This window comes from Chelonoidis abingdonii, chromosome 19 (genome assembly GCF_003597395.2).
Source record: "Chelonoidis abingdonii isolate Lonesome George chromosome 19, CheloAbing_2.0, whole genome shotgun sequence".
In the NCBI taxonomy this organism is placed as follows: domain Eukaryota; kingdom Metazoa; phylum Chordata; order Testudines; family Testudinidae; genus Chelonoidis; species Chelonoidis abingdonii.
This window is the reverse complement of record NC_133787.1, coordinates 23101002-23126058: the sequence shown is the minus strand read 5'-3', so window position 1 is coordinate 23126058 and position 25057 is coordinate 23101002. Positions and strand designations below refer to the sequence as shown.

General features: G+C 40.7%; 2 protein-coding genes across 3 annotated transcripts in view; one reads left to right on the top strand and one right to left on the bottom strand.

Moving 5' to 3' along the window:
• Window positions 1-102: 102 nt before the first annotated feature.
• FAAP24 (FA core complex associated protein 24) lies at window positions 103-12780 on the bottom strand. 2 transcript variants are annotated; one of them, XM_032773362.2, is made up of 5 exons: window positions 11978-12780; window positions 9912-10055; window positions 3985-4124; window positions 3361-3513; window positions 103-2534 (listed from the first exon to the last, which is right to left on the bottom strand). In XM_032773362.2, exons 2-5 carry the CDS (start codon window positions 10021-10023, stop codon window positions 2286-2288), a joined length of 654 nt encoding a protein of 217 aa, XP_032629253.1. In that variant the 5' UTR covers window positions 10024-10055; window positions 11978-12780; the 3' UTR covers window positions 103-2285. The 2 variants fall into 2 exon arrangements, with proteins under 2 accessions (XP_032629253.1, XP_032629256.1); XM_032773365.2 differs by lacking the exon at window positions 11978-12780 and having other exon boundaries at window positions 3985-4063.
• Window positions 11079-25057, top strand: part of CEP89 (centrosomal protein 89) — a 133081-nt gene continuing 119102 nt past the window's right edge. The window contains exons 1-5 of the mRNA XM_075073627.1: window positions 11079-11535; window positions 13564-13670; window positions 16498-16656; window positions 17331-17532; window positions 22292-22397. Of these exons, the coding sequence (XP_074929728.1) occupies window positions 11497-11535; window positions 13564-13670; window positions 16498-16656; window positions 17331-17532; window positions 22292-22397 (613 nt within the window). The 5' untranslated portion in view covers window positions 11079-11496. The remainder of the gene's footprint in view (window positions 11536-13563; window positions 13671-16497; window positions 16657-17330; window positions 17533-22291; window positions 22398-25057) is intronic.

The following is a 25057-nucleotide window of genomic DNA, read 5'->3' as shown; positions in this document are numbered from 1 at the left end:
AAATGCTGCAAATCACTTATTCCTTTAACTGTTCACTTTCTCTACTCTGAATTAGATTGCCATCATGTGGCAGTCTAGGATAGACTCAAAGGATTTCCAATGGACACAGGTAGTAGAGATTTTATTTTTATGCAGGCTGCAGTCACTAGAGGGTGATATTATACAAAATTGTTGAGGTCTGACATTCCATGCAATGGAATTCAATAGTACTCTGTTGTAGAAGGATACAACAATAACTCTCAGCATGACAAGATAGTGCTCACGTAAATCTTCCCCTCTTTCGGGCTTACTTTGTCTTTTATAATTTAAGCCTATTACCAGGGTAAACAAAACAAAAAACCCAAACCAATCCTCTTGAAAATTGTTTTCATCAAATTTTTTACCTCAAAATGTACTTTCACTCACATGGCTAAATATCAGAGATGCCCCACCCAAATACCAACTAATTTTTCATAACTTTTACAATATTTTCTGGAAACTCACAGGACACTCATTATAGTTTCTCTCAGAGCTTATTTTTAAATGACCAAAATCTTTAGGATTTATATTACCAAATTTCACAGCAAATTGCATTTGAAAAATAAAGTTGTTTGTGCAGCACAAAAACTGTGTCAGACATATGTTTAAAGATTACTTTAGGGCTAAGATCCTTACAAGGATCACTCACAAGGAATGTCTATGGCTGTTACCAAATCTTGAAAATACAGGTTTGGTAATAGATTAGCAGCTCAGCCCATTAGCACTAATAGTCAGCGCTCTAATTACCTACCTTCTTGATTTATTTAATCTACTGAACAGCTAGCCATTTGAAATATTTAAAAAGTGCTTGTCCTGCAGTACCAATAGATAAAAGATTGCCAGGCAATACACACATCACAGCATACAACAGAAAGGTTTTATAGCCCCACAGTCTACTTAAGGAAAGTGTGTATGTGGGAAGGAGTGAGAGAAGGGACAACGAACATGTATTTTATGAGATTTAAACTCACAGACGCAAGCCCCAGGAGCGCAATAGCTCCATAGTTCCAGGAATCATTGCTGTTCAGTAATTTGAACATTTAGGGCTAGAATGAAAGTTTACTCTCATCCACCAATAAGGAGTCCATACCAGTAATTGCTTTCCCTCTGTACTAGATGGTGCCCTGGGTGGGTGTGAAGGGGTCCATTCCCTGCTCCTTCCTCGCCACTCTCCACCCATCTGAATGAGAGGGGGGAGCAGCAGCGCTGCAAAGGCTACTTTCCCACTACACAGACCTGCAATGCAAGTAGTCCACCTTAGATAGACTTTATAACTGGTATCTGGGCCAAGAGACAATTTTGCTCTAAAGAAATGGAAGGACAGGGAACCTCCATTGACAGTTAAGTCCAAGGTAGCCAGGAATGCACAGCAACCCTTTCCTTTATAGGAAACTATTTCAGAAGGGCCAGTAAAGGAGAAAGGAAGTTGGACTGTGAAATTGTATATTTGTGGCAGATGATGTTGGCATGCCGATAAAGCATTATAGTTATCTTAATCCAGAAAAAACTAAAAGGTATGAACAAACATCCTAGTTTATTGGACATCTTGCAATAAGGAGGAAGTATGTATGATAATATCCAGCAGGTTATTAGAAAAGGGCTCTATTCAAATGAGCATGGAAATTTAAAGCCTAAGAAACTGCAGCTGAACTGCTCAAAGCAGCCTCCAAAGTAATAAAGCATAGGATCAGTACTGCAGCTCATACTCATGCTAGTCCCATTAAAGAGAACAGAACAAAATGGCATGACCAAGGGCTGTAGGACTGGGCCCTAAATGAAGTTTATAGAAAAAAAGCAAACCAGCTCAGACAAGGAATAGCACACAACTCAAGTGTTCATGCACAATGAGAAACTCAAATAATTCCCTGACAATCACCATGAAACTGCACTCAGAACATGAAATACGAGGGGACAGATCACAACTTGGTTTAAATGCAGCTACATCCACATACGTCTGTTGAAGATCTGGCAATGCAAGCAGAGTTTGGGGGGGGAGGGGGAGGAGGAGAAGACAATGTGTGCTGTGTGTGTGAAGCTGTAACAGCCCTCTACTTAGGAAATCTCAAGATCCCTGCTCACTTCTTTTTAGTTGCTGATTGGGGGTGACGATGATGCCTTCAGCATAGACACTAGGTGGAAATGGAGTCCATCCTTGAATTGTTCTTTAAAAATATAAATCAATTCCACCTAGAACAGGACTCAAAGATTACTCTCCACTTCCAAAGGGGAAAGTGCTCATGTTTGTCTGAGATATTAATGAGCGAATGTCACTTTGTCTGTGTAAAGAAAGCATGAATTTGTTGTGCTATTGTTTGTCCTACTACTAGCTCGAGATCCTGGACAGATGCATTGCAAAGCTGGTGGATGCTTACGAATTGCTGTAGTAGAAGCAGAGCTTTTGTTTTCCCAACTCCTGGAATCTGCTGGACTGTCCGAAGTATTGATGCCTCCGCTAGCTGGGAACATTTTTTATGAACAAAGGGGTTACTAGTGTGATCCTTACTTTGCTCATGGACCTGAAACAAAAAGGAAAGTAGAAGCTGAGCTCCTTTTATTTAGTGGAGCCCTGGTTTCTGTTTTTCTTAGAGAATTTCATTTAGGTCAGTTTTCATGTAAACTGAAAATTTTATTTACATCAGGTCTGTGTTGTATTTCCTCTGTTGAGGCTTTCATATCTTGGGCTCTGCTCTGAAGTAACTCTTTAAGCAGAGCTTTGTCTTACCTGATCTTTATTACCAGCACTTCAGTTTTCTCAGATGATTTCCTCACAATGAAATGCCTTTGATTGCCTTACCAAAATGATTGGTTAAACATATATTTCCCATTGGTTTAGATGAAGGCCTGCCAAGTCTTAGAGAAAAATCTATTTGTTTCCTAATACAAATTAGCACTCTGATCCCACCATCTGCTGTTTCCCAGTACATCAGATAAATGAGCAATTGAGCAGGTGAAAATATAGCAATGAGAGTACCAGATCTTAAAGACAACAAAGATAGATGTAAGTACTCCTAGGCTGAGAAAACCTCAAACCCCTAAACACGCACATACTGGACAAAGAAGAAAGCTTGCTGGCATATTCTAATGGCACCTCAATGCATGCCCACATGGGGAATCCAAATTCAGTTTCCCCCAAGTTTGGCCCCTTGTGACAAGGAGGGAGCGATGTGTTATTTTTGAGTGACCTCTCTATTCCACAGTCAACCTGAAAAGCAGAGTTGAAAATACAGGAGAGGATCATGTGTAACTCTTAACTTGGAATACAAGTTGCTGAGACATGAAAAAAGCAACACATTTTCAAGACTTAATCGATGTCTGCTCACTGGCACAGACGCTAGTACTTACTAACTGAATAATAAGTTGAGATGCTTCTCCCTGATTGGCTATCGGAAGCAATGTCATTCCAAGTTCTAGCACAATAAACTTCTGCACTGCCGGAAAGTATTGATCACTTATCTGGGTTTTTTCAACTATCACAATCCCATGAAGACTGCTGGCCTTTGATAAAGAAAAACAACAGTGAGGGGAAACAAATCTTACATCTAGCGATACTTCTCCAAATCGTTAAGCAACAGCCCTGCTCATTAGGGAGTCAATACTGAAGAAGGTGGAAAGGGAAATGTACATCAAACCCCCTTTTACACCAGCCTAAAAAGGAGTCAGTATGGGTCTAGAGATGACCTACAGTATTTGCTGCAATACTTTGACATTCTAGAAAACAAGAGTGCTTAAACAGATTTAGTGGATGTTTAAGTCAGTTTTCAGATGGAAAACTTTTTTAATGAATTTAAGTCCAATAGGATACAAAATATTAATCAAAATTTGATTATTAGAATGTTTTCTATTTGGGGAGCTTAGGATAATGAATTGAATGCATTATTAATGTGAATTCTTCTATTAAGGGATAATAACCCCAGGTTTTCTAATGGGAGCTTTTCCTTCCCCCGTTAAATGTTGTGTAGGACTTACATTTCTAAACCGAACAAGACGTCTTTTGAAGCCATTTCCTGCCACCAAATCTGCTTCCGAAATATACAAAATGCAAGATCTGTTTGAAAGATGAAAATCCACAAATCCTAAGCCATCTTCAAGAATTAGCTTAATTTTCCCTTAAAAATAAGATTGTAAAAAGAAAATTGTAAGAATAAAATCTAGTTTTATATTGCCTTGACAGATATCTTTCATCAAAATACAGGAACTTAATGCTCCAGTCTTTCAAATACTTATGCATGTGGTTAAGTCCCACTGACTTCAAAAAGCTTGTTTGACTATATATTGTATGCCTTAGAAAAGTCTTCATTCTCTTCTGACAAGATATTTTGAAAATTGGTGTCAAACTGTTTCCCTTAAAAAACAGAGGCCCCAATCCTGCAAAAATGTATGTTATTTGCATTACTGTAGCGCCTGGGAACCCTAGACATGGACTAGAACTGCACTGTGCTAGACACTGTACAAACAGAACAAAAAGACAGTCCCTGCCCCAAAAAGCATACAACCCAATATAAAATGAGAGATGGATACAGACAAGAGAGTACAAGGAAACAGTGAGAGACAGTGTTGGTCAGCATGATAGGCAGTGTTCTCAGCACACCAGCAACTTAACTGCCATGATTTTTGTGTAGGCATCACAGCAAAGGAAAGCTCTAAAGAGAGATTTGAAGGAACACAATGAAGTGGTTTTGCAGATAATTACCAGAACATGAGGGCCAGCACCAGAAAAAGTACAAGAGTGCTTGTTTGAACTTTTAACAAATGACTGGCATCATGGGCTGACTGGGGGCAGGAAATGACATACAGAGAGATATGATCGGTAGGGTGGAGATAGGAGGGATGCAAAGAGCAGTGATGCAGTCAAAATGACAGGCTAGGAAAATGATTTTTGCAGCAGCATTCTGAATGGCTATCAGAAGGCGAGACTGCATTTCTAAAGGCCAGAGAGAAGGAGCCTGCAGTAATCAAGACACAAAATGTGAGACCTTGGATGACAGTTTTAGTTATGTGGATGAACAGGAAAGGGCATAACTTAGAGTTGTTATGCAGAAAAAAATCTGCAAGATTTAGACAGACAATCTGAATTTGAGGATCTAGAGAGAGGTCCTTACCTCTGTGGCTTGCGGTCATTAGATGCTGTAGTTTGCATATGTACATATATTATACATAAATAGTATGTGCTAGATCAGCAGCTGCATGCTGACAACTGATGGAGCTGCAAGTGAAGGACAGGTTATGTAACCTGGACATGACGGACTGATCCTACAGCTACAGGTACTAAGAAATACTCAGTTGGGACAAGCTGTGCCCTCCATACAAGGAAGCAGACTATACTGAAGAATATTTGACCATTTTTAAAAGGTTATGTGAGGTACATAAAATTCCAGAGGACAAGAAAGTCCCAACTTTGATTACTAAACTCTCAAAGCATTAAAATGTATTTAATGAAATGCCAACTGAACAGGCTTTGAAATATGCTGAGTTTAAAAAGGCTGTATTTCAAAGATTTCAGATTACTCCTGAAGCGTAGAGTAAAACTTAGAGGTCTCAGAATGAATGACAAGATGAGTCAGAGGATGTGTCTCAGAATGAATGACAAGATGTGTATAACTTGTGTGATCTGATGAGAAAATGGGCCAAGAGGAAGGGGGCAGAGAATTATGACCAAATTTTTGATCTCTTAGCACAGGAACAGTTCCTGAGCACAAGTTCTGAAGAGATCAGCTAAGCTATTTAGGATAAACCCCTGGATTCAGCCCAAAAAGTTGCTGATCTAAACCGATGCATATACGCAAGCTAAAAGCATCCGTGACCACAAGCTACAAAGGGAGGGGCAGAAGCCCAGTATAAAAGGGAGACCCTGTTTTATCCCTAGGAAGAAAGAGGGAAGTTGGGAGACCAGGCATTTACCTCCCCAGAAAGGATCCCTTCCTAGAATCATACTCACAGGCCCTCTGTACAAGAGCACAGTCCAAGAAGGTGTTTCATATGTGGTTCCACCGAACATGTGAGAAACTGTCCTAAACTAACATGAATCTAAGGCCACATCCCATCCAACCCAGGTTAAGGTAGCAGCTGTCATTAGCACAGAGGTGCCTCCAGGGCCTTTGATTAATTTGGTGAGGTCTGACCTGTTGGAGGTGGTCATGGAATTTATTAAAGTTGCCCAAGTGAATGGCAAAGAAAGCCTAGAGTGGGGAGAGACTGGCGCCCAGATTTCTCTGGTTAGGGAAAGCACGGTCAAAGAGAATGAAATGTTACTTGGCCAGTAGGTAGAGTTCCTGGCACTGGGAAGATATAAAATTCCTGTGCGTTTGAGTAAGGTGCATCTGGAGTGGGAAGGCTCAAAAGGTACCTTAAAAAGTTGGGGCGTCAGATTGTATTCTCATGGAAATGCTGGTGGGAAGTGACATCTTTACGATGTCTAAAATGGTTAATATTGTAACCCAAAGTAAAAAGGACTACTGTTCTGTGATGCCAGAGGGGAATGGTAAAGACACAGAAACTACTGTGGATGGAAAGGAAACACTTCCAGCTCTGGCTCAGCAGAGGGAAGCAGTGTGTTTTCAAGTATGGGTGAGGTTGATTCAAACTCCTGCATAGCAGAAAGTAGCAGCATGAGAGCGGGGCTATGTGGGGAGGAGTTAACTCCTGTTACTGCAGAAGCAGTCCCTGTTGTCAACTGCCAGTGTTTTGCAGCTGAATGAAGGGCAGATCCCACTGTCCTTTTGCTGGCCACTTGGCAGCAAAGAGAACCTTCAATAAGTTAAAGAAGAATTTTACTGGCCAGGGTTACAGAATAATGTGAATAATTATCACAGATTTTGTGAGTTATGTCAGAAGTGACCTGCATGACTCTAAAAAGTTCCTCCTCACCCCTTGCCTGTGAAACAAGAGATGATATGTAGGGAAGCAACAGACATTGTGCGCCCTATCTCCTGTCCAACCCAAAAGGGGAAGAGAGATCTTGGTTGTAGTGGATTTTGCCCCTAGATATCCAAAGGCAGTAGCTCTATCTAACACAGAAGCTGACCTTGTGGCAAAAGCCCTTTTAACTACACCTCTACCACAATATAACACGACCCGATATAACACGAATTTGGATATAACGCAGTAAAGCAATGTTCCAGGGGGTGGGGCTGCGCGCTCCGGCAGATCAAAGCAAGTTCAATGTAACATGGTTTCACCTATAACACGGTAAGATTTTTTGGCTCCCGAGGACAGTGTTATATTTGGGTAGAGGTGTACTTTCAACACAGTGGGTTTCTCTAAAGAGATTTTATCAGAGTGTGGGGTCAAGTTTCATGTCCCAGCAGCATGTTACAGTGATGTAGTTGGTAGGATTTACACACAGCTTGCTGTTTTAACTGCGGTTTACGTTTCAAGCACTGGTAAAATAGTTTTAAGTGATTCTTAAGTGGAATCACTGGCTGGAAAAAGGTTATAGTTTTATTATTTTCTGTTTGTTTATTTTGAGTGACGAACTAGAACAAACGGAAGTGCAAATATGAGTAAACATGCTAAAGGAAACAAAGGCAAAGACGTAGCCCCCAGTGACGCAGACACACAATTCAAACGGGCTGAGACAGAGTTACAGAAGTTGGATGTGGCTGAGTGGACCAAAAAGATGGAAATGGCTAATATGGAGGACTGTGATCACCAAAAATGGAAAGCACACCAACAAGCCAGAAAAGCTGATCTGAGAGCCAAGGAAAGGAAGGCAGAAACCTGTGGCACTTTACAGTGGCACTGGTGAAATAGTTTTAAGTGATTTTCAAGAGAAAAGGCTGGGAACAGTCAAAGAAAAGTTACAGTTTTATTATTTTGGGAAAGAACTAGAACAAAGGAAAGCATAGTGTTAAGATGAATAAGGAGCAGAAAAGGCCAGAGACTGAACCCCAAGGGCTCAATTTGACTCTAGAAACAAAAGATGACTTTAAGATACAAAAAAGACTTTTTGCATGTCCTTAGGTTATCCTTCACCTAAGCAGACAAGGAAAACTAACACCTCGGACCCTGCAGGGATCCTATCTATGAATTAGCCAGCTATTGAAAGGAAAGGAAGATGGGTGAAGAAGCTACCTTGAACAGACTGTAGCTTGTTAAGGTAGGTTTTAACCATGAGAAAGTGTATTTTTACTTTTGCTTGTGTAACCAATTCTACCTTTATTCCTTCTACCTGGTATCACTTAACTTACGTCACTTCATTAAAAAAAAACTGTTTTATTTTTTATTATAAACCAACTCAATGCAGTGTTTGAAGGGAAGGGTGTGTTAACGCCAGTTAAGTTAATAAGCTGCAATGTACTGACTCTTTAAAAGGGCAGAGAACTTAATATTTTCTGCAAATGTATAGTGATAAGTGCTGTGCCTTGCAGAGTGACATCTCTGAGGAGATCAGGGGCTGGAATTCAGTGATTGTTACCTGCTAGGCAAGGGTTAAGCCTGGTAGAGTCTCGAGGAGTTTGCTGGTAAGGAAGACAGGCTGGTGTGGCAAAGAGCTGACAATCTAATCTACAGCAAAGCTCACTCTTGATGAGGCAGAGAAAACACAGTGGCTCACAGCTCTGGGTATCCCCAGCAACATGTTACAATAATCTGAATTTGAGGACCTAGAGAGAGGTCTGAGTCGAAAAGGACACCCAGGACATGGATCTGAGTGACAGGCAGGATGGTAGTGTTGTCCACAGTGATCAATAAATGAGGTAGCAAGGAGATGTATGCAAACAGAGCTTTGCTTTAGCCATGTTGAGCTCAGTCAATGACTAAACATCTGCAAGATATCAGAGAGTCAAGCAGAGTTTTTACTTTGGACAGAGAAGAAAAATCTGAAGTAGAAGTGTATCTGTGAGTTGTGAGCATAGAGATGGTAGTTGAATTTGTGTTTGTGGGTAAGAGATAAGGTGGAGAAGGAGAAAAGAAGGGGACCAAGGACAGAGCCCAGTGGAACCCCCACAGAAAGCTGGCAGGGAGGGAGGGAAGGCGAAGAGAAGGATCATCTGAAGGAGTGATTATAAAAGTAGAACCACCAGGAGAGGACAGAGTCAGGACGCCAAGAGAGGACATATTTAAAAAAATCACAGTCTACAGTGTTGGAGGTAGCTGACAAGCCAAAGGGGATGAGGATGCAATACTGATTCTGAGATTTGGCTAAGAAGGGGTAATTAAAGAGTTTAGAAAAAAAGGGGTTTCAGTTGAGTGCAAGGGGCAGAAACCAGAACAGAGAGGGTCCAGGACAGAACTGGAGAAGAGAAGCTTCAAAAAGCAACTGTAAAGAGCTCCATTCAATGAGCTTAAGAGATAAAAGGGAGAAGGGGTGATAGATGGAGAGGCACGTTGGGTCAAAGGCAGTTTTAAGATGGGAAAGATTGAAGTATGTTTTCATTGTGACGAGAAAGATATAGTCAAAGAATGGGAGCTCTCTTCAGTAAAGAACATTTTGAACAAAAAACAAGCTTTTTATTATGACTTTCCACTAACTTCTATGCGATTCTAAAAGTATCTCCTAAATATGACTTGATCCTGAACCTAGACACACTAATGTGGTCTCTATGCCCAGGTAACGCCCAGGGACTTCAATGGGGTCTACCCTCATGGATCCATTTGCAGGATGTGGGCCTATGTTTGTAAAGAACAGAATTCTAATACGGGTTACTGGCAGCTTCTCATTCGTATTGCACAGAGAGTGAGCGTGACGGAACTGAAGCTAGGATATGGAAAACAATGCTATGATGGACCAAAGGGAACTTTTAAGCCGCAGAATTGCAGTTTACTTTATTTTAAAATTCGACACAAGACAAAACAGATTGTTTGATTAGCTGGAATCAGTATTAAAACCACTTTGAAAAGAGTTACTCTACATGTAGACCGACTTATACATTTTTGTGCTCTATTTACATGCTTACCTTGTAATCCTCGAGCTATCTGTGACCCTCTCCATTTCTCATTTCCAATCACATGTCCGTAAGGGACACTGATGGCTCCTGCTTTGATAGAAGTGGTTTCTTTTGCTGTCATTTAAACTCTTTTTACGTGTTATTTATCAGCAACTAAACAGGGGAATGTGAAAAATGTTATTTCATCCCTTACCACCCAGGGCTCAAAATCCATCCAACAGTCTAGTCCGGCTGCAATCATCTACAACAGGTTCTAGCCAGTCCTTCAAAATGCACTAAATTAGATGGTTAAAATAATAAAAAAGGAGAGGAAGGATATTTTTGTGTTTCAAACACAGGCCTAGAAATCAGGAGAGGTAGGTTCTATTCCCAGCTCTGCCATCAATTGGAAAAAAAAAAAAATTAAAGTTCAGCCCCACAATTTCATCTATCAACATTCAAAAGCCCTTTCAATTCCTTCAGTTGTCTCTAAAAGTTCTTTGTATTTTTAATAGAAAAGTCACTGAAAAAATATTTGTCAATGCCAAGTGGCCAAAAATGCAGAGTCAGGCTCCCAGAAATGAGATTAGTTTAAAATATGTTTTTTTTAATTTTGTCCTCTAGTTTTGAGCCTTCAGGGCTCAGCTCTCCAAGCTTTTCTCTGCAACCATGAGGGCTAGCACCATACTTAGGTTCCCCTATAATCACATGACTCCAAGAGACAAGACTTTAAGAAAAAGCACCAAATAGCCCATGAGTCAGTGATGTTGGGAACTTGCAGCTGTGCCAGGGAAGCCAACCAGTCTCGCAAAGACAGACATTCACAGCACATACATTGCAAGACCCTTCCTGACTGCCTAGCAGTAGTTCACACTGGGACTAGAGTCACCAGCCAGCAAGTGTGAAAAATTGGGATGGGGTGCAGGATAATAGGAGCCTATATAAGAAAAAGCCCCAACTATTGGGACCATCTCTATAAAATCAGGATATCTGGTCACCCTAAGTGGGTGTGGCTGTGCTTCAGTAAGGTGAAGGCTTGTACTGACGCCCACAGCACCCGCTGCCCTGAGGAATCATGGCCTCAGCGGTGTGGCAGGTCAGGGGCTGAATAGTGCACAAGGACCCCGGGCTCAGTCAGCCCCATCGGGGTTAAAGAGCAGTCGCTTACAGGAGCGCCGCGGGATTATTACCGCTCCGTGGGAGATCCGCTTTCGAACCCCCGCAGCTGTTTAGCGTCTCAGAACGGTTGGCCTCACCGTCCCGTTCCGCCATAAACCCCGCTCCTCGGCTTGCGCAGCAGCGAGCAAACCAAAGCAGAGCCCATGAGTCACCCGCGCCAAATGTCGAAGATGATTGACACAGGCAACCACCAATGGGAGTCGAGAGAAGCCAATAGCAAAGGCGGGCGGGAAGGTAGACCTCTGTAACGGCTGAGGGTTGCTAAGGGGAGCGGAAGGATAAGTAAGGCCAGCGCTGATTGGCTGCGGCTTTCCCTTTCTCCAATCAGAAACGCGTTTGTTGCAAGGCCGGTTGTGAAGCTTCTGTGAGTGGAGATGGCCACTGCAGCGGGGCTGGTCCCAGTCTGGCTGTAGTCTCCCCTCCTCAGCCTGCGCTTATGGCGCTTAGTTTCAGGCGAGGCCGGAAGGGCCCCTTTGTGAGTATTATCCCGCAAGTCCCAGGGGGTCACCGGGGGTCGCTGTCCAAGGGAGGGGACCCCGGGGGCGTGGCCGGTGCGCGGGTGCCCCCCCCCCCCGCAGTGCTGAGCAGGAGGCGGCCGAGCTCCGTACAGTCCGGCTTTAGCCTGGCCCAGTGGCCCCAGAGACTGGACCTGCCCCTTCTGCAGAGACCGTGGTGAACGTGAAGCACTTCCCAGGCCCGTGACACCAAACGCGAATCCCGTTACATGAGGGTGGCCAAGAGTCCCACGTAGGGGAATCCTGGGCGAACCATCGTTATCCGTTTTCTGAGAAAAAAGTTTAGCAGCATTTTCGCTTGTCTCTATCTGCTGTGAAAAGGGGAACCGTCTAAACCCTGCAGATTAGCTCTTTCCCCCGCCCATCCCCGGCAACGTAAATCTCATCATGCCTGGCGCTAACCTGACGTCGAAATTGAGGGTTGGGTGGCTTGTTCAAAACCAGAAGACTCACCCCAGGTATGCTGGATGATCAGGGGGTGTTCTGCACGGGAGTGATTTGGCATCTGGGAGGAGACAGTAAATAAATCCCACTTTGTCTTCACTCCGTTCTTTAACTACCTCTTCCGTCTCCTGCTTCCGCCCCCCAAATGCCACACTATGTCCCCCACGGCCAATCCCAACCTACAATTCACCTTTGGGGCAGGGGAGAAGTGGGGATACCAATGCAGGCTGAGGCAATAGCCACTTGTACAATGTAGTGATGCCTATAGACTTGTCATACTGCCTAGACTTGTCCAAGAAACACACGTGCACTCACCTAGCTTGTGCTGTTTCAGCAGCTCAACTGATAGAAATTTAGATTGCAAAGACTGCTTGAATTCACAAAAACCCAGCACATAACTTTTTAAAAAAAAACTGATTTGGACATATGCATTCTTGGGTTTCACAGAACATTTAGAATGCACATTAAAATTTATTTTCCATTATGAGAATAAAAAAATGAATTGTTCAGCTTTTTGTTGCTTTCTTACTGCTCTGGGTGGAGTGCTAGCCTGTTATTCACACTGTTACTTTTACCTCTTAATAATAATAGGAAGATCTCTGTACTAATTACCAGACCATTAAATGTTTCACTTAAAAAAATAGGATGGGTCATGTCAATTCAGAACATTGTCTATTAAATTCAGGATCTGAAAGCAGTGATTCAATGAAGGAGAGAGATTCTGTGTTGCACTAACTCAGGAGCTAGTAAATTAGTACAATTGCCTGAAAAGACTACTTTCCCACTACATACACAAAATTCCTTCCTAATATGTATTGCAGTCAGTTTACTCCCACATCAAGATAAGAAAAGGACATTTAAGGATCAGAACAAATTCCCTTCAGCTGAAATCTTAAATACGTATCCCCCAAAGTAGTGAAAGGGTTGGGCCCTGGTGCAGCAAACTCCCTTGCAAAAGAGTCGCTAGTGCTAGCTCTACTCAACTAGTACTAAGCATTATGCAAGTCTCGGGCTACTTCATAATATTTCCCGTGACTGGTTTAATTTTAATTTCTTTCCCCATCTCCTCATGTTGCTCTGTCTGGTGATCCCCTGTGACTGAAGAGGTAGTACTGATAGATGCTTCAGCTAGTGGCCTCTATGTAGTCATCTTCGCTAGAGGAAGGATCACACTGTGGTAATGTTGGGGAGCAGAGTTTAAAAAATTTGGAAGAAACACATTCTTTTTTGGCACCACTATCCCTACACATGCACAAAAAGTAGTGGTGGTAGCAAGTGTACCGTTTAGAACCTTACTTTTGTGACTTGGGAGTAATGGGAGAAATACACTTGTGGGATTTGAATGAATCACAAACTGTTGCCTAGTGGTAACAATTACTAATATAATTTAAAAATCGTATCTAGAATCTCTTGAAATCATCTATGGACATTAATTTGCATGTAAGCAGTCTACCCTTTTGTGTTTTTTGTATAGTGAGTGTATATGTTCAATTTTGTGTTATCCTTCAGATCATTGCCAACTAACTTTATTTTAAATTGTCTAGAAACATATAGCTCATGGCCTGGTCCCTGCTGCTACCATAGCTCCTAAACCTGCAGTTCCCCGCACCCCTCCCCCTCGTAGTCCAAACCCTTCTCCAGAAAGGCCCAGGTAGGTTTTATAGTTACTTTTTTCCTCTCTTAAGTATCATTAGTTACAGTGGAATTACAATAATCAGTGTAGTAGAATTGCATGATTAGAATAATTGTATATCTATACTGTACCTCTTTTACGTAACCTTTTTCTCAAGCGGAATATATTTTCTGTATAGGACAATTTGTTGGAACTACTAAAATCTATATTATTCTCCCCTTCCCCCAAGCATTCTTAATACCAGAATAATGCCAAGGCCATACTCTGTAGCCTTTATGTACATGTAACTCCTATTGAAATTACTAGGAATTGTTACATGCAGAAGGTCTACTTTGGACTATTTTTGTCCAAGTGGAGCTTGTGATAAGAATGGTCCTACTGGTTCAGACTGAAAGTTCATCTGTCCCAGTATCCTGTCTTCCGACAGAGGTCTGTGCCAGGTGCCCCAGAAGGAATGAATGGACAGAACAGGTAATCATCAAGTGTCCCAGTCGCTCATTCCTAGGTTCTGGCAAACAGAATTCCTCTTATTTCTTATAATCAAGGATTAAATACAGGTGTGAGAAGCACTGTAATTTCTTGACAATTCCAAAAGATGTTTTTTTTATGTTTTGACAAAAGTTACTTAATGTGTGTTAGAGTACAGCAATATTAAGTGGCGGTTGTTGAGTTTCCATTTTCTTGTAGATAGTCTAGCAATACAAAAAAATCTGTTTCATGAAAACTGAGCATCTGGATATTCAATATTTGATGAAGGCCAGCAGCATATCAAGCATTCTAAATGTAGACAAAGGTCCCTGGCCCAGCAGCTTTAAGTTTAAGAATGTGGTGCTGCTGCCTCCACACAGGCAAAATTCCCATTAGTTTGCTTACAGAGTGACTGCATTATCAGGCTCTAAATAAGACCACCAGTACAAAAGAAAGCCCCAGTCCTGCAGTTCATCGCATGTAGACAAGTAGGCAGCGTGACCCTGTGAACACGTGTACATGACAAAAGTTGAGTTGAGTTCATAGGGGCTACTCATATGTATGTTTGCAGGATCAGACCATTTAATGTTAAATAAATCTTGAACCTTGCCTTTTGCAGAGGCAGATTGATTAAATAGCCTGATTTTTTTGTTTTGTTTTAGGCCAAGTTCATGCCAAGCATAAGCAGTCACAACTCCATAAATTTCAAATAAGTTGCTTACATTTGTGCTGTGTTTGGATGAGTAATTGACTGAAAAATTAAGTTTAATTATAAAATCTTTTTATTACCTGGCTAACCCAGGTAAAACCACTTTTATGGTTTATTAATTATTACCAAGAGTGCCCAGATTATGAAACACTTATTACTATATGTCTTTGCTTCTTCACTGAAATAAATTAAAGTAGTTTCTATCTAGTAAACAGGTATGATTATTTTGTTACTGGAGTTTTCAGTGCAATAGTACAATATTTTAAAATGACAGATTTAAAAAAAAAAGAAAAGTCATGAGACAAGTTCATAGAGTGTTTATAACTGCTTTCATAATTTGACATACTTAGAAGCTTTCTTTAAGCTGCAAGCACTAATTGAAATGAGAGGTATATGATCAAATAGTAGGTTTTTATTTGGGGAGAGAAATTTGTCATAAGGGGTGGAATAAGATTATTTTAAAAAAATTATTGTTAAAGTAACTGCAAAAAAATGCAACCTCAATTAAATCAGAATTTAGAAACCAAATTAAAATCTAAAAGAAAAAAAAGTCGCATGACTGAATTAACACCAAAAAGCTGTTTTGAAGGAAAACAATTTAAGAAAAAAAGAGAGCTTTCCTACTTCAATATATTTAGGTGCTCTCAGGACTAGCTTTAGAAGTATTGGTCTCCTCAAGTGAAGAATGCATTAATATCCCCACACTACAGGAAAAAAAACTTTACAGTTTATTAAAGAATTATGTAATTAAAAAAATCACCCCTTCAACAGGTGCTCCTAAAATAGGTATGAAATTAAGAAAATGAATAAAATATCCTTTGAGTTAGCAATGTATACCCATGGTACCATATGCATGTTATAAGAAGTTATTTTTCTGTTCCTTTCCATTTTTAGTCCCCTACTGTAGTCCACTTTCTCTCCTTTCTGTACATTTTCCCTCACTCCAGCTAGTTCTTTTTCAGTCTTCTTTCTGTGGCAGTCCCCATCTGTTTCCTTCCTGTGTCTAATATGTCCTCAGTCAACTCCAGTTCATTCTACCTTCTCTTTGGCCTTCAAGTTCTCTCTTTTCTTGTGATTTTATTTCACCTTTTATACTCTGATTCCATTGTTTTTTCTCTCCACTTTCCTCATCCTTCAGCTCCATCCCCCCCAAATACACTCCCTCTCCCTTATCCCAGTTCACAATCCTACAGCACTCGTTGGCAGCCTCAAAGTCAACAGCAGAAGCAGAACAGGGAATATAGGCCCACCAACCACATGGCAGGACCTCGGGTACTCCTTACAACACATCACCTGGGGACAATACTGGGTACTGTGGAATGCTTGAGGCAGATTCTGCCCTTCGTTTCTTATGTGTAACTCTATGAAAGTAACTGAGATTTCTGTGCATGTGATGTAAGAAAGTGGGATATGGAACACATTTTACACAGAATTCTGCAATGTCTAGTTATAGCTGAGTTTATGCCTTAACTATTTTTGTGGGCTGGTGGTTTAAATCAGTTGCCTTAGTATTTTAAGATTTTTTTTATTATATGATTGTTAAATCTTAATCTTTGTGCTATTGCCTAATTAGTGAAGGTGCTTCACAAAAGGTACAGATACAAGTTTTGAGCCATAGAGAATACATCACAGTCTGTTATTTCACTGTTTTATTTTCCTTTCTTCTAGATCTGCCCTAGCAGCAGCTATTCTAGTGACAACTTTAACTGGGCGTACCGTTGCTATTCCCCAGCCTCGTCAACGATCACTTTCTGAAAGTGATACCAGCTGTTTGGAACAAGAATGTTTTATTGAGCCCTATGCCACAGTCACTGAGCTCAAACTGGGGTAATGTATGCTTCCTGTTTTAGCACTTCACATGGGAAATAAAATCTGAAAGTGATATGGTGGTACTCATAATAATCCCTAGCACTGAAGTTACTCATTTAAACTTATCTTTTCCCTTCAATGTCCTAGACTGAGTCCATAGTGCCCACCCATTCCCTTTCCCCCATTTTCCGTTTCATGTATGGCAATATTATAACCACAGACTCCAGAGGGGAAAGACTGAATAGTGCAGCAAGGTGTACCAGTAAAAATCTGCATATGAATGTTTGCCAACTCACTCCCATTTGCACAGTTATTTTTAGAGAATCGTCTGAGTTGCACATAAGGTAATTCCCTTGACCCATACTATATTCTCCACAGACTACTCCATATGTAGAAATGGTAGACCTCTCTTTCTCTGTCCCCAGTCTGGCATTCCCATAAAAATACATGGTTTCACGTGTCTAGCTACCAGAAGCGTGGGATGGAAATTTCCAGTTTCACTGGTATAAACAAGAGTGTGTACAGCTGAAATTCTGGACCATTGTGTTTGCCGCTAAAGAAATGTAATTGTCTTTTTTTGGGCAGCTGCTGTTGCATCTGATATATATGTTCAGTGTGACCCTTTCAGCTTTACTAGCCTTTGTTCTTTGGAAAAGAACAACTTTGTATTTTAAAGTGTTCTCCATTTGCAGGCCCAATTGGAAGCATGATGACAGTGAAAGATCTCCTGTGCAGTCACTGGAAGGGTCAGGCAATCTTTGTGAAGATGAGAACATGGACACATATCTTTCAGAGACAGAAAAAGAGCCAGAGCACAACTATCAGGGTACAGAGAAAAGAGAGGAAAGCTTCAGCAATGATGCTGTTTATGCTGTTCCCTATAAAAATAAAAAGGTTGGTCACTTAGTTTCTTTTGCACATTTTAATACAAAATGTAAGAATCTGAATGTCTGAAAAAGGGTTATTACACCTTTTTCTGCTATTCGTACACATTGTTTCCAGTTTGCGTTTTTCATTCTTGCCTCATGCTTCGCTTACCTCTGATTGGAGTTCCCCAAGTTAGTTTCATTCAAACATTCACAGTCACCCACTTTTCTGATGGTTTGGGGGTTCTTATCAGAATGATTTAGAAGTTGCCAGGAAACAAATGTGGTATTTTGGCACCTTATTTTAGATTTAGTGACGATGCATAATTAGCTGAGGAAAGCATGCAACTGTCAGTCCACATTTTGGAAGCAAAATTTTCCTCAAAGGCTGCAGTCCAACCTTATTTTACACCTGCAATTTTGCAGACACAAATGACAGATTATAGGTATCTGTTAACGTGATGTACAGCTGCAAATGTTTGTGGGCACAAATCAGATAGTAATTTAAACTGTGTCATTTGTACCCTCAGTTGTTTGCATTGGAAAGATTAGAAGCTCTTATTGAAAATTTGTCCCCAGAGTTTCACTACTGGCTTATAGAGCCAGTCCCCAGTCCCCTCAGCTCCTCATTCAATGCCAAATTCAATGCTCCCTCCCTCTCCAGCCATCTGGCTTTGAGTCTCTCCCCATCTCCCAGTCAGTCTCCTTGCCAAGCCAATTTCAGCTTCTGTGTTTTGTCAACCTTAGTTGCCTCCTCCTACCCCATAGAGTGTGCTTATTTTTATGGGCCTGCCTATAGCTGGAGGGACAGTAAGGGTGGTAGCATAGTTTTAGCCATTCAGATCCCCAAATATTAAAAATACCCACTAAGGACCTGTGATTGTTCCCAAGTTACATTAAATCAAATAGCTTCATAGAGCCTTTATTAACCAGCAGAAAAAAAAAGCATCCTACTCTTTTAAGGACACCATATACCCACAGCTGAGAATTCTCAGCCCTAATCAAGGGTAAAGGCATCTGTCAAGACTTCCCATAGCCAGATTCAAAATAAAAGGACAAAACAGTTTCTCACTCACTGTTTTCCCCACAGCAAAGTACAACTTTCTCCTGGGATCAAGATTTTCTGTACAGAAGATTTTCCAGGAGAGTTTTGGTCCAATCCAGGAGCCTCATCAACCTCTTTTTCCTCCTAGAAAGGAATAAGTTCATTTACTAATGCCTTCAATTTATTTCTTCCTGTTCTAATGAGCCCCAGCTGGAGACTCCACCCTTCATAACTGGAAGCCCTGGCAGTTTCTTTGGTGTGAGGAAGGGCCCCTCTCCCATTTCCTCCACCTCAGGCTGTTAACTTTTTCCTTGCCTGATTAGATTTGGAGTCATTCCATCTTGGAAAAAAATTATTCTGTGTTTCTTGCAGTATTTTCTCAAGACATAATAGGAAATAACTTGTTACCTTGCATATAAAGGCATTTCAGGGAGCGTAGTGACCCGTAACAACAAAACTGTTACTTTTATTAATCAAAATATAAGCTAAACAATACATTTTGTTCCTAATGTATTAGAATTGCCTGAATTTCTAGTAAATTTAAAACAATGTATGCATTGAATATTATGACGATGTTATCTCTAGCAACCAAGTGGCTCTTTTGTGCTCAGATACGTTAGGAACTGAAAATATATATGTTCAGCTGGAAAAGTTAGATACCTGCTATAGGAGGAGTCTTTCATTCACCAACAAATGTAAAAACAATCTTCAGCTTAACTTGGAAAACTTGTTTGATTTACACATTAGACCCCATTTCCTGATTCTGCTTTCAGACCTGTTTTACACTAGTCCGTCCCCACTGACGTAAGTGGAATTAATCCTGAATGACATTGGTATAACAGAAATAGGAATCAGTTCCATCACCTTTGCTTTATGTAAACGTTGACATCATTTTATGTATATTTCTTAAGTCAAGAAAGTCTTAACTCTTGAACCAAGGGATGCATTCACTGGCCTTACTTCAGTTACAAATAGATAACATGGTCATAAGATGGAGCTGTTTCTATATTTCATGTTTTTAAGAAAAAATATAGGGCAAAATCAAGTTTAAAATAAAAATTGCAGTTTCAAAGTAGTTTTAGTTTTCAATATTTTTACATTTATTTGAAATATATTTCCTGGAAAGGACACTATGATGGCTGGCTGGCGTGAAAGTTGACCTACCAGCTTTTTATTGATGCACAAAGATAGTTAAAATCTATACAACAGCATACTGGCAAAATTGCACATCAAAAACCTATATAACGATTAGAAATAGCATATCCTGTTTCTTTAAACTTGTCCAACACTATGAGTGAGCATAGTACCTATTTGCTTATTATTTACCAAGATATATTAAGAGCATCCTTCCAAGCTCTATGCACATATACAAACAAAAGGATAAATAAAACCAAAACCTCCGTCACCCAAAGTCACTTAATGATATAGCATATTTTAATACCACACTAAGCTCATTTAATAAGTTGAGTCTTAATGCAACCACCACCACTAAATAATAATTTGCACTCAACCGTTCCCAACCACATGCTTCAACCCACTCCTCCCTGAAAAAGCCTGGGGAAATAGAGGAGTGTCTGCAACAGGCCCTGAAGGCCAAAAATCTGGCCTTTGTGAGACTAGGTGGGAGGCGAGTTAGAGTCAAAGTCCATCATAGATATGGAGCTGTTAACTTGAGTGTCTTTGCAGATGATCACAATGTGCTTCAGTATTACCTGGAGATACAGGTGGTCCCTCTGGTAGTCTGGGCCCAAACCATTGAGCATTTTACAGGTGACAAAACACTTCAGATTCTACCTGGAAACTAATTGGAAGCCAGTACAGATCTCAGACTGTTAGTATAATGTTCTCCGTGCCTGTTGCACCACTTAATGTACAGACTACTATGTGCCACATCAACTTGTTTCCAAATACCTTAAAGTGTAGCCCCATGGACAGTACATTAGAATAATCTAATCTTGAGGTGATGAGTAATTGTAGCAAGATCCAATAGTTTATGTGTGGGATGCATAGTTCTCAGAATCAAAATCTCTTTGGGGTTATTGTTTCAGCCAGTCAGGTTGAAGACTCAAGTGTCTAACCATTACTGATTTACTGTATGTTATAAAGATTACTTTTTAACCTAGAAGTACAAGAAATATCACTTTTACGAATATTGAAAGCTTAGATATTGCTCCAGTATCACAGTGATGAGCAGATAGATGCCTATGTGAGGAAGTGGAAATTTTTTGTAATATGTTTGAGTCCTATATGTGCCTCAGTTGCCCTCTGTATTTTGCATTCTTACCCAGTGAGGGGCAAAAGGGTTAACACTGTTCCTGGAACAGCACAGGAGATATGAGGTGTATGTGTCACTTCCTTGTTGGGGTGAAATGACTGGGTTGTTAAGGAACTGGTTGAAATCAACCCAGATCAACAGAGGGTCCAGAAAGTGAATGATCTACATTCAACAGGAGGAAGCACTGTCAGGCGGGGGTTGTGAACTCAGTGTGGCCCTTCCTGGAGAACAAATGACTGGGAAGTTGGAGTGACCAGCCAAGGGATAAAGGGTCGGTTGCTCTCACCTGGGATGAGAAAAGAGGGAGAGACAGGGACAGAGATGGAGTTCGTCACAACTTGGCTGGGATGGACTGTGGCTTACCTTTGCCTGTCTTTGTTAACCTAAGGACTTTCAGATTCCGTAGGCTGCCTGCTGTCTCTGGAAATACTCACTGGGAGTGAAGGGGTATAGTACAAGCCTCCCATGGGAGTCTGAGAAAGACAGGATTTGCTGGTACCTAAAGGCCCAGTCTTGGAGGTTAGGGGCCTGCCCATGCAGAACCATGTGGGTTCTCAGGGCCTGGCACACTAAAAGGGTGGGTTACAAACTAGGCATTCATCAGATCCTGTGGATCCATGACAGCATGCCTAGAGACTGAGGGATTTTGAATCATACAGCAGTTATCAGAAAGACCCTGTATCTTTGATTCCAGTAGATTTTTCCATGTTGTGGATTTGGATTGTCCGCCTGTGAGAGAAAGAGAGAGCAGTTTAACACTTCTAGAGCACACATAAAGTGCAGTTTGGAGCTTTGTGCCAAAATGATATCAAAATTTTAACAGACAGAAAGAAAAGTCACAGAGTAGATGAGAAGCAGAAAAATGCTATGTCTGTGAAAGGAAGCAAAAAGTACCCTTAGGTGAAGAAGAGAGAGGATAGTCAGTGAAAGGGCAGAGGAAAAGAAAAGAGAAAAGAAGAGAGAAGTGTATGGGGTGCTGGTATGTAGTTGACAGGTAAAACAGCTCAGACAATACAATCTTAAGGTATATTATATTTTTGATTTCCTAAATATGCACACAGTAATTTTATTGAACAGATTGAGACATATTGTATATATGTTTTATGAATAAACAGTGTGTTTAGATACTGTATGTAACCAGTGAAAGGTAAGGTGCTTTTACAGACTTATTAACTGGGCAAAAGAGAGGGACCATTACCTTGTTGTAAGCTAAGAAAATACCATAATTCCTTATCTACTGTTAAGATTGTCATGGATGTAAATCTGAAGGGGAAAAAAATAGAAAATAAGAACTTAAGTATTATCTTAAGACATTTCCTTGCAACGATCATTCTAAGGAATGGTGTGAGCATTAATGCTATAAATGTGTTGCATGCACTTGTGTGCATGCAAATATGTATGGACAGTTTTTAGGATGTTCTCTGAATTCATATAATACGGTTACTTCTTTTTGATATTTTCATCCAGGTAAAGCTTCCAGTATCTTCTAGTGTTGATCTTGATGAGAATGAAATTTCATCCCATGAAGCTGCATTTCCGATTTTAGTAGACCAGTCAAATATACAAGTGGAAGGTAAACAAACATACTTTTAAAGTGATTTTTTCTACTTTTTAACCTCCCAGGGTAACTACTAACTGTGGTATGCAACCTATCGCTTAAATCAGCCTCAATACCAGATGACTGGAGGATGACTAATGTAATGCCTATTTTAAAAAAGTCCCCAAAGGTGATCCTAGCAATTACAGGCCTAACTTCCATCCTGTTGGTATCCAGGAAGTGGGCAGGCGAAGCCCACCCGCTGCTAAAGGACCTCCCCCCAGCCTAAGGGGAGGATCCACGGGTCTGTGATACCAAATAATTGCTTGGGACAACCAATGAAGAAAACAGGATCGGGAGTGAGGTCATAGGGCTAAACAAATGGAACCTGATGGGGATACCGAGCAGAGAACCCCGGACAGCGCCCAGTGCTCCTCGAAGGTGTCAAGGGAGCCAGCGGACGCTGCCCAGAGGAACTGCCCAGATGCATGAACGGACGGAGGAGCAGAAATAGGCCCCACAGTCGCAGGAAATCCCGTCGGCCAACCTCCTCTCCCTGGTTCTGTAGATGGCTAGTTTGGCCAGGGCCAAGAGGAGGTTGAGAAGGAGATCCCACAACTTTGTGGGGCCACGGATGGGAAGTGCATAGATAAACAGGTGAAGGGAAAAGTGCAACCAAAAACGCAAGAAGAGATTTAAGAGGAGCCGGAACAGGGGCTGCAACCTGGCACACTCTAAATAAATGTGCGCCAGAGTCTCCTTCATGCTGCAAAAGGGGCAGGTGTTGGGGACGGGTAAACCGTGCCAAGTACACGCCTGTGCTCACAGCCCCGTGGCAAATTGTTTAAACTATAGTAAAGAACAAAATTATCAGACACATTGATAAACACAGTGTGTTGGGGAAGAGTCAGTAGCTCTTTTATAAAGGGAAATCATGCCTCACCAATCGATTAGAATTCTTTGGTCAGTCAGCAAAGATGGACAAGGGTGATCCAGTCAATATAGTATACTTGGACATTGAGAAAGTCTTTGAGACAATGTCCTTCATCAAAGGCTCTGAAAAAAATTTACCAGTCATGTGATAAGAGGGAAGTTCTTCTCATGGCTCAGTAACTGGTAAAAAGGAAACAAAGGGTAGAAATAAATGGTCAGTTTTCACAATGGAGAGAGGTAAGTAGTGGGGTCCCCCAAGGATCTGTACTTGGACTTGTGCTCTTCTGTCTAGTCATAAATGATCTGGAAAAAGAGGTGAACAGGGAGGTGGCAAAATTTGAGGACAATACAAAATTATTCACAGTATTTAAGTCCAAAACTGACTGCGAAGTTACAAAGGGATCTCGCTAAATTGGGTGACAAAATGGCAGATCAAATTCAATGTTGATAAATACAAAGTAAATATATGCAAAGTGGGATGGGATAGCTCAGTGATTTGAGCATTGGTCTGCTAAACCCAGGGTTGTGAGTTCAATCCTTGAGGGGGCCTCTTAGGGATCTGGGGCAAAAATCAGTATTTGGTCCTGCTACTGATGGCAGGGGGTTGGACTCAATGATCTTTGTGATTTTCTACTAAAGTTACTACAAAATGAGTCGTAATCTAAGTCAGGTCTAAAATACAAAAGACTTGTGAATTAAATTATTTGGCAAATGTATTTTAGAGAACTAATTTTATTTATTAATAAGTGGGCTTAAGAGTGTCTTTTTATAGCACTTAAAGAGACATTATCTAGTTAAAAAAATATTTCTGTCTCAATATTTTAGCTGCTATTGTTAAAACAAATTTCTAAAATTATACCTTGAAAAGATTAGAGGAAAACATCTTTTTTTTTCCCCCAAGTTGTTTGCTGTGTGTGTTTGGCAGTACTTTTGTCTACAGTCATTTTCACCATTTACTCTGTTATAGTCCATTTTCTCTGAGTAGTCAACCTGAAGAGAGTAGAAATTTTTAAAATAGATAAATGTGACTGTAAAAACTTCAAGAATTGGCAGAGAAATTCATAAGCTAGTGTAATACCTGACGCTACTCTTAAGTCATATTTTTAAATTGACTAGACTTCTAGTTGCAAGTTTTCATTTAACAGCTGTTGTTTCTATATTCCTCTCCAGTGATTTAAAACTGCCCAGTTTTGAACTAGGTTAATCTATTCCCATCCTGCTTTTGAGGGAGTAACTCATGCGTTTAGCCTAGAACCAAAACACTACAGAACACTAAAATGCTGGATACTAGGGAAGATTTAGCATATATACAAGATCAGTTAAAATGAATTGAATCTCTCCCAACGTATTTTCATTATTTTTGTAATTGTATTCTTTGCTTTCAAAATGTATAATACAATTATCATAACCTCTTAGAGCTTAAAATAAAAATTTAGCTTTTCTTTCAATGTAAAGAAATTGTGCTGCCCTTCAGGGGATCTCAGTTCAGGTTTTCAGATTGGTCCCACTCTTCTTGGACTGTCAGAGTTGGATATCATTAGGGCAGCACGTTTAGAGTATCTGAGTGATGGAAAAAGAGAGTGCACTCAAGCAATGGCTTGTCTTTTTTCAGTCAATTCAAGAAGCAGCCTGTTAAGTCTCCTGATTCTGATAAGGGACTCCTACTTTTCCCCCACAGTCTCATATTCTGAGTTCTCCAAATCTGCGGCTCCTAGTGGTCACGAGGTGCTGAGTCTCCTCTAGTCAGCTGGCATGTCTATCCT